The following is a 10,268-nucleotide window of genomic DNA, read 5'->3' as shown; positions in this document are numbered from 1 at the left end:
ACTCCCACCTCAGCTGTGAGTTATGGTCTTACGCACACAACACAATCCCTCCCAGCAACATCACACACTCCCTCTCTCTCTCTGTGAACACACTCACTCTCACACACTAATTTCTTACATTTCAAGCACGAAAGATATTTTAATTTGTTTATTCAAATGGCAGCTTTTATTTTCATCCTTTATTTCTCAAGATTTAAGCGCAGAAACTAAACTTCAATGCAAAATCTTGGGGAGATCAGAGAATTACAATCTGCTAAAATTATTAGAATAATAAACAGTCATTTTACACAAGCAGTGCAGTGATCAAATTGGGTACACAAAGCTGATTTTAATGTATTTTATGGTAGTTTACTGTTATTTACAGTAATATTGTGACATTTCTCTGAATCAGAAATGCATTTCTGGTGCACACTTTCTCATGTTTAACATTGTATTTATATTTATTTATGGTAAAATTATGCTTCTAGAATTCTTTCAATAAGTAATCAAGAAAAGTAATTGAAATAGGAAAAATAAAAACAAAATTTTGCACCAATATATTAATCTTTTACAATTTTTATAAGCAGCGAGGGCTTATAGGAGCCAGTGCTCCTTTTACCTTTTTTTAAAACTTCCTTGATTTTGCATGGATGTGCGTACACACACATTTTTCAACAATGAAAATTATTCCATCAAACTCGATTAAAAAAACAAAAAACAAAAAAACGCCAAACAAGTAAGAGTGTATAATTTTTCACAAACACACATTGCGAGGCCAGAAACCGGCAGCTCTCAGCAAGCTGTGACGAGTGTATTTCATCGCTCGCCGGTTTGAACTGTGAGTGCATTTGTGTGAATTTATTCCTTCTCCAAAAAATGTTTGTTTGCTCCGCTCATCACTCAGTCCAGGACAGGATGCTTCAGCTCATCTGCACTTCACCCCAAAAATTTACTGCGATCTCTCAGCGTGTGCGAAACGTTTATTTTGTATCCGGACAGTTTGGGAGGGTAAGGAGTTTCACAAAGAAATGCAGAAGAAAAGATTTACTTAAAAACAGTCAAAACAAGAAGAGCTCTTTATGAATCTGCAACCACATATAGTTATCACACTGTTTAAAATTTTAAATAATAAAAAGCATTTGAAATAATTTAACATTTAAGTATCTGACTTGATGCTTTTACTCTCTGCAGACTGATTTGCTTGATGTCTTGTGAGCGTCTCAGCTGCTTTTACCTCATGTTTCCTGCTGCCGCCATGTTTTAAGACTTTTGAGTTCAGAGTCGGTGTTGTTGCAAAATGACCACGATGGCGTGACAGCAGTGGGAACAGATCAGCTGTTTAATTTGAAAGGTCACACTTTGGCCCACAACGCCTCTGTGTCTTTCATTTCTTCCCTGCTGAGGTGCCTTTAAGCAGGTCACTTTCAGTTTTAATGTTACTGTTGCTGTGACCTTTGACCTCCCTGATCATGTATTACATCACATCTTATATCAAATTAACAGTTCTCTTTTAAAACTGGATTTTGAAGGAAAAAAGTGGAAACAAAACTCATCTTGTTCTACCAGTTGCCTTTTTTCTTCACAATTCAAAAAAGAAAAGTATCTTTTGTGCCTCCATATTGCAAAATTTGTCAGAAATAGTTGCGAAATAACACCAGAATCACAAATAATTTGTTTTTCACTTTGGCAAAAAATAATCTCGAAACAATAAGTTCAACATATTATCAAGTGGTGTTTAGCTGAATGTAATAATTAATAAATAGGCCATTATTTGGAAGTGATTCATTCTGGTTTATTTTTGTCAATACAGGATTTTATACTTTTAGGAAAGAAATAGCTCAATGTGCACTAATGTTGGAATGTAGATACTACATTAATGATTATATATTTGAGGTCATATTATACTGGGGACGGGATAATGGTGGTATGTTTTTTACTTTTTAATGAAAAAGGCCTGGAATTTTTCATTTTTTATGTTATTTTTATATTCATTTTTTGCCCATTGTTGCATTTATTATTTAAAAATGCATGCATAACATAATCACAAAACAGTTCATTTCAAAAGTTTTATTATTACGTGATTTAAAAAAACACATGGTCAGTATTCATCGTGGAGCTAAGTGTTCTTATTCAAGTTTTGCATCATCAGTGTTTGTGAGTATTTGGTAACATCTTAAATTTGTCATTTAAGTCTTAAAATCATATGTGAGTTGCAAAACGGATGCATGAAAATTAAAAATAAAAATATTAAACTAAATTAAATTAAATAAAGCTTAGTAATAAAGAAAGAGTTAAGTATAGAGTCTTTGGGCTATTTCAGTGTGCAGACATGACTCCTTGAAAGGACAAAAGTAGCTGGAAAAAGTCATAAACCCTCTCAACATCAGTGCAGGGCTGCTCCTGACCTGCAGCTTTCCTTTCTATCATCATATCAGCCTTCACTCAATGCAAATTATACACTGGCGCCCCCTAAATGAGCCTCAGCACAGTACAGACACACACACACACACACACACACACAGCAGCAGCAGCAGCAGCGGCGGTCCGCGGTGACACTACCCGGGATGCAGAGCCTGTGTGGCCGCGTGCAGAGCCGGCTGGCACGGCTGCAGCAGCTCAGGGTGCTCCGGTGCTTGCTCCGGAGTCCAAAAAGCACTTCAAATGCGATTTAAAGCCAAAAAGGAAGTCCGTTAATTAGCATAAATTTAAATACACTCTGAATACCCCCCCCCCCCTTTTTTTTGGAGGGGGTTAAATGTGAAGTCGCCTAAAATTATAATTATAATTCTAAAAATAATATGGTTAATTCTAATAATAATGATGATGATTATAATAACTATAGAAAATAATATGTTTTGACCTTTATTAAGTTGAAACTGGGTTTAATTTTTTTGATTATTTTCCAACATAAGACTCCTTAAATGCCATTTTATTCTAATACAACCACCAACTATTGTGATTAGAATTACAATAATAATGGGAGTGGGGTGAGGAGGAGGAGGAGGAGGAGGCTCTTTATCCCTCTGCTCGTCCATAAATCGCATCAAATGACAGTCGGCCAGTGAAGAGTTAAAGGGAGGAGACGGAGAGTGACACGCCTCATTGGGTAGATTATGTGCCGCAAACAAAAAGTGTGTGTCGGTGTGCCAGTCAGCCAGAGCATCGGGCCCCATCTGCACGCCTCTCTCTCTCTCCCTCTCTCTCTCTCTGTCTCCCTTTATCCGTGCAGCTCTCTCCACCCCGCCCGCTCACTGCCACAGTCTGCGAGTATCTGCAGCAGCAAGCAGCAGCAGCACTGTCACTTTCACCACACCGGGGGGGAAATGTACTGACACTACGGAGCACACCGGGAGCGCACCACCATCTCCATCACCTCCATCACCGCATCCCCCTGCTTCTTCTCGGGGCTTTTATTTTTTTCTTCTTTTCTTCCGGAGGTGCAACACGGAGGTTTTGATTCGCAGCATCGCTCGCTTGTGGATTATTGTTCCTCCTCATCGACGGAAAGGTAGGTTTGTGTGTGTGTGGTTTTTTGGATAGTTTTAGTGCACGAGAAGGGGGACCGTTTCTGGGGTTTGTGTGGCGCATGCAGACACGCATCCTGCAGGCGCTGAAAGAGAGAGAAAAAAACGCAGATGTTTGAGCGCAGCAGACAAAACCCGCAATTCAGCGCTGATTTAGGACAGTTTTCAGGCTGGCACGGCTTTAGCAGATGGGTTAAACTCCCCCCCCCATCTCTGCTCTCACCCCCAACCCCACCCGCAGCGGGTTTGAAAAGGAGGGTGACTGCTTTCCTCCAGTTTCTGGATGTGCACATTCGCATCTTTATCTCCTATTTGAGCTTGACTTAGATACAATTTATTGCCGATTATTTTTACGTGATCTACCTCCTCGTGAACATTTCTGTCCCTCTGAATTAAAGAGCTTCTGTGTGGCACCGGAAACAAATTGTTAAGGCTCGTGGCGCAGCGCTCAGATACATTTTTGGAAAGGCTCTATGTTGCAGCGTGCGCAAAATGTTCACCGGAGAGCCTTTCTGTTGCTGTTGAGCCACTTAGTGACGGTATCAATACTCCAAATCAGCCCGATTAACAAAATAAGATACGAACTGTGCACATAAAATCCGTTTTTTTCCAACTGAGAGAGAAAAATCAGAACCAAAATCAGAGAGCCTCGCTTTTTTTCTGCGCGTTCAGTCACAAAACAAGAGCCGATTTTAGAGATGGACAGACGACAGCTCATCAGTTCACACCAGTCATCATTGTTAGTTGTTGATATTAACCTATTTATATTTGAATTCGCTCGTTTAGATGCACACATGCCTCCAGATTTTTTCGCAAAACAAACTTTTGGCACAAATGCGGTATTTATTTTACTTTTCCAAATGATAGGTTAATTTATTTTGCACCGCTGTGAAGTTGTTTGAGTGGCGTGTAGTGATTTATTACACATTATAAACTGTTAATATGGAAATCAAACATTAAAATAAATCACACATTGGCTTTAATAATATGGATATTAGTGCTATAGGCCCCAGAAAGCAACAGCAGAGAGTTATACATTATTATATGCAATGTGAGAAATATTTTGTGCATCAATAATTTGCCACACAGTGCAGATTGGAACATGATTATTTTAGCATTTTAGAAGCTAAAATAACTTGTTTTTTCGCAATTAAACGGAGCTTTCTGACAGCGTTGAGAGAATTGTCATTATTTTTCCTGTTTTATTATTTTTTTTTTAATTTATCTGTCACTGAGGCTCATTTGCGGCTGAACACGCGCGTATCAGGTGCAGCTCTCCTCGCGCACTTTCCGCTGTTATTTAAGCGCGGAGGGAGGAGAGCCGCAGCCGTCTGAACGCACACTCCGAGGTTAGAAAAGGGAGAAAAGAAATAATTAACTGGTCGTGCTGCTTTAATTACAGTCTCAGAGGGGAACGTGGTGGATTATGGTAATGAGGCGGCATACGCTGCCGCTTGTAGAAAGGAGAGAAAGGTTGGCTGACATGAAATCACTGACTTTGACAGTCCACTTGAAACCCATTGGACATGCTCTCTCCATTGGACATGCACGCAGCTTAGCAGCTCCCACTGTGAGAGAGAGGGGCTTTTTTTATTTTTAAGTTTTTTATTTTCTAACATGGACTAAATATTATCCTTTAATGCGATTTTAGACAAATAAACGCGTCACAGCAAACCTATAAACCCTTTATATTAGAGGAATAGTTCATTTATAGCATATAGGGCCTATACTATAATTTAAAAATCCATAAAGCACGATAAGATACTTGTGAATCGCTCTTGAGACTTCACAGGTCACTTTAGGAATATTATAGACATTATATGGATTTTTTTTCGCTTTGAATACCGCCAATCATAAAATTTACAGCTGGACAGACAAGTCAACTGGAGCCCGCAGAGGCCTACTAGTGCTGCTATCAATAATACTGTCAATAATTTGATTTGCTTTTATTGTATATCGTTGTAATAACGGAGACAGGGCGTTTATGTAAAATAATCTAAAAATTTTTTATTTTTTTTTCATCAAATAACCTATGTTTTATAATCCGAGACAATTCTTCTTCTTCTTCTTCTTCTTCTTCTTCTTCTTCTTCTTCTTCTTCTTATTATTATTATTATTATTATTATTATTATTATTATTATTACTATTATTATTGCCACCAGTAGGCTACTACTATTACTATACTACTACTACTACTACTACTACTACTACTAATAATAATAATAATAATAATAATGACAATGATAATAATAATGTTAATAATAATAATAATTTTGTTAATATTGTCAATATTATTATAATCAATAATAATTTTCCAGTAACAATGATAATAGCAGCAACACGAATAATCAAACAATGGTAATAACATTGCGATTTAGAAAACAAAAAGTTATAATTTTGTGTTTGATGTTATAATTTGAGCTACTTTTTCGGCGTTTTAATGGTAAACCACATCATCGGGATGCTGAAGGTGATGCCGTCACGAATTTATTACGGGGTTTGAATTAATTAGAAATCATGGCCAAAAAAAAAAAAAAAAAAAAGGGAAGAAAGAAAGAAACGGGCCCCTAAACGCCGCCCTTGACAGCTGGTTTAGCCAATCTGTCCAGGAAGAGATTTATTTCCTACCAGCAGGGACAGCGGAGGGGAACCCACTAAACAAGCAGTTTAGGTTGAAATTTACGGAGCATTTTTTGGGGTGAAAAAAAATAAAATAAAATGGGACCAAATTAATGATTTCAGTGTATCAGCGTTTTGGTTTTTTTCGGCTGCTCGCAGTGTGTCTCATCTCTGATGATGTCTCCTGTCCCCGCAGTGTGAAATGGAGGAGTCCAGCTCTCAGAAGTTGGTGTGGGATGGGGACGCCAAAGCGGTCCAGCAGTGTCTGACGGATATTTTTACGAGCGTCTACACGACGTGTGACATCCCAGAAAACGCCATTTTCGGGCCTTGTGTGCTGAGCCACACGTCGCTGTACGACAGCATCGCCTTCATCGCGCTCAAGTCCACCGACAAACGCACAGCACCTTATATCTTCAGGGTGAGGACGCATTCATTTTTATGCCTTTATTAAATCTATTTTAATTCAAGCCACAGCTTTTTTTTTTTTTTTTAAAAAAATGGGTTTAATTAGTCTTCTATTCATTTTTATCTGCAGTTTTCAAATAAAAAATTACACCACATAGCATTTTGAGAGGCCTTTTTATATCTATTTCATCCTTGTCTTGTGCAGCTCTAGTAAATATATTTCTTTGCAGATTCAGGCCCTTGTGATATCATGCACAACTGGAGCAAAAAGATGAATTTATTCTCATGTATGTGCAGCAATACTACAATATTATTTTTGTTAGATCTTTATTTAAATGAATAATAAATCACTCCACACTGCAAGAAAATTTCACCTAAGCAAGCCATTTAATTCTTTTTGAATAATGGAAAATTTTATTTTTTTAAAGAATTTCTTCAAGACGTGAAGAATTTGCAATGCATTTGAGATCATTGTGTTCTGGTGACAAACTATTTATTAAAAAAAGCCTCTTATTGTCAGTGATAATAGTGAAATGTGCAGCAGTGACTTAATAGAAATTAATATTTTGTGTGAAGTTGCTTCATGAGATAAAATATCCCTATTTTGAATCTATTAATTAAACTGCAATTTAAAATAAGATTCTGATGCAGATTATTTGAAGAGTAAAAATAAAGTATTTGTTTTAACTTTAAAAAAGTTCGCATCCAGGCTTCCTAAAATTTTAAGTTGACTGAATTTGAGAAAACGAGTTGAGGTAACTTTGCAATTATTCAACTCGTTTTCTCAAATTCTGTCAACTTAAAAAAATAAGGTAGCTCATACACTAATTTATTTTAAAAATTTAAAACAAATAGAATATTTTTTCAGTGTGCCTGAAATGTAATTTGAGTTGTATCAAAGTCATGACTCAAACTGTATTTTTTTGTTTGTTCAGGTGGACACGTCAGCAGCCAACAGCACCTCCGAAGGCTTGATGTGGCTGCGGTTGGTCCAGTCCGCCCGGGACAAAGAGGAGCAGAACCTGGAGGCCTACGTGAAGAACGGCCAACTCTTGTATCGCTCGCTCCGCCGGATTGAGAAGGACGAGGAGCTGCTGGTGTGGTACGGCAAAGACCTCATCGACCTGCTGCTGCTCAGCTCCAGCAGAGCGCCCGCCAAGAGCAAAGGTGAGCAGAGAAATCATGTCCTCGCTGGACAGACCGCCAAAATAATAACATTATTGTTCTTTCACTGGAAAAAGAGAATTGTTGACCAACTAAAATAATTACTTCAATCGCTAACACATGAATGAATTAAGTTTTTTCAAATCAAGTTAGCAAATTCGATTAACACAAATCGAGTTGAAAAAAATTTAATTAATTTGTTACAAATTTAAATAACTATTTAAGTTGATTAACAATTGTCTTTTACTTCACAATCACATACGTCCTAAGCTCTGCAGCTTCTTCGTAAATGCATCTCTTGCATTGATGCTTTTAGTTCTTCGAGGACAAAGTTGCAAATGTTTGGAAAGTCTAAGATTTTGTTTAAATTCTAATTTAATCTAATTAAATTGAACAAAACTAGCGATTCTTGCATTGTTTTAAGACGCGACTCATGAGCAGGTTAAGACGGTTTTTTGTCAGGACTAATTTCCGTCTCTTTGTCGCAGGTTCGTCCCACCACTCCTGTCCAGACTGCAGCCAGCGGTTCCAGTTTGAGTTCCCGTTCTTGGCCCATCTCCGCTTCCGATGCACCAAAAGATTGCAGAGCATCTCAGGAGCCGACGAGGAGCCCAGCAAAGAGAGCAGCACAGAGCGACCAAACTCCACTCCGACCAGGACCAGCCCGAAGCTGGGCCGCTCCGAGGGCTTCAGCAGCCCACAGGACGGCAACAAACCCTCCACAGACTTTCACAACCTGGCCCGGGATCTAGAGAACAACCGGACCAGTCCGCCGAGCGACAAGGAGGCTGAGATCTGCAGCGAGAGCTCGGGGAAGAGGAAGTTCTCAGAAATAGAGGACAGGGAGTGTCGAGGGCCGGGCCTCTCACAGTCCAAGTCTAAAGACGAGCTTGCGACATCGGCGCAGAACTACAGAGGAGCGTATGGCCTGGAGGAGAACCACCGGTCGTTCTCGCCGCCAAGCTCCACAGAACTCGGTCAAGGCAAACGCAGCGCCTTCACCGAGGTCAAGAAGTCTGCGCAGAACCTCAAACACCACAGCGGCAACAAAAACCTCCAGAGCGCCAACTCCGAAAACAAAGATGGCGGTCGCCCCAGCAGCAACCCGCCGGAGAAGCACCTCAACATCCGGCAGGTGCTGTCGGAAACCCAGCCGCCGCAAACTTCGCCCATGGGCAGCGCTTTCACCTCGGTCACCCAGCAAGGCGGCGGCAGCGGCGGAGAAAGAAAGAGCGCCTTCAGCCAGCCGTCTCGCTCTTCTTTCTCCCAGATCTCGCCGCTGGTGATGCCAACCAAGCTGCTGGACTGCCACCCAGCGGTGGGCGACACCATCTCCTCCAACAGACTCTACCAGGCCGACCACCTCGCCGCCAAGCTGCAGGGCGCAGAACTGGGCGCCAACTGCCCCGTTCCCGGGGGCATGGCCAAGCAGAATCCCTTTGTCTACGCCACCACCTTCTGGCCCAAGAACTCCGGGGCCATCCAGCTTCAGATGCCGTCGGCGCTCACCCTCCTGCCGCCCTCCTTCACCTCCCTCTGCCTGCCGGCGCAGAACTGGTGCGCCAAGTGCAACGCCTCCTTCCGCATGACCTCGGACTTGGTTTACCACATGCGGTCCCACCACAAAAAGGAGTACTCCATGGAGCCTCTGGTCAAGCGGCGGCGCGAGGAGAAACTCAAGTGCCCCATTTGCAACGAGTCCTTCCGGGAGCGGCATCACCTGTCACGTCACATGACCTCCCATAACTGACTTTTAAAGACTTAACGAGGGACTTTTTTTTCTAATGAGGAGGGAGCGTGACCCTGCCTGGATTTAAGCTCCGACCGGAGATAGGCCACTTAAAAATACAAAAAACACCCCTTGCACTTGTTTTCACTTTGGACTATGATCTTCTGATTCCTTTTGGGTCTGTTTACTTTTTCTCCCCTGTACAAAAATGTCATGTTTTGGGTGTATGCAAATGCGTTTCGACTTCAAAAATGGATCTATTTATGAAACACTTAAGAAGTTTGAGAATAAGGGAAGATTTAAATATGTGTAAATGTACAGTAAGTTGTATTTTATATCATATAAATACAAATATAGAGAAGAAATACCAATGTAGTCACACGTCATGGTTTACAACGCAGCAAGTTTTTTCATGTCTACGATGAATATCGACACAAATTGGGGATATTATGTCAGACTATATTTCAGAGTGCATGTAATATTAAATGATATTGATTTAAGATGCAGTCTATACATTACGGTGTAAATAATTTGTTTTATTTGAAATACAAAGTGTAATATTTTGTGTCAGTGGGGAATAGTTTCAGTGTTTCTTCCTTTTGCGGAAATTTACTACTTGATAGTTTATCTAATCACGTTGAATGCATTGACAATAAAATAGCTTTATTTTCAACTGTGGCCTCCGTGGATTTTTTTTCTTTTATACTGCAAATGAAATCATGATTTCTTCAATTAATATTATTGCTCTTTATTTTGCATTTACAAAACAAGTTCAACATTACATTTTTAATTTATATGAAATGTGTGTGAAGCCCAAACATCAGATTTCATAATTTATTTTTTAC

General features: G+C 40.0%; 1 protein-coding gene across 1 annotated transcript; it reads left to right on the top strand.

Annotated features, from left to right (window-relative positions):
* The first annotated feature begins 3,463 nt into the window (after positions 1-3,463).
* Positions 3,464-9,994, top strand: prdm8b (PR domain containing 8b). Its single transcript, XM_042488686.1, has 4 exons — positions 3,464-3,487; positions 6,319-6,543; positions 7,466-7,697; positions 8,183-9,994. The coding sequence occupies exons 2-4, from the start codon at positions 6,325-6,327 to the stop codon at positions 9,442-9,444; spliced, it is 1,713 nt and encodes a 570-aa protein (XP_042344620.1). The 5' UTR covers positions 3,464-3,487; positions 6,319-6,324; the 3' UTR covers positions 9,445-9,994.
* Positions 9,995-10,268: the final 274 nt, after the last annotated feature.

The sequence above is a fragment of the Plectropomus leopardus genome, chromosome 6 (genome assembly GCF_008729295.1).
Source record: "Plectropomus leopardus isolate mb chromosome 6, YSFRI_Pleo_2.0, whole genome shotgun sequence".
NCBI classification, from domain to species: domain Eukaryota; kingdom Metazoa; phylum Chordata; class Actinopteri; order Perciformes; family Serranidae; genus Plectropomus; species Plectropomus leopardus.
Note: the sequence above shows the minus strand (reverse complement) of the source record. Positions and strands in the feature narration are given on the sequence as shown.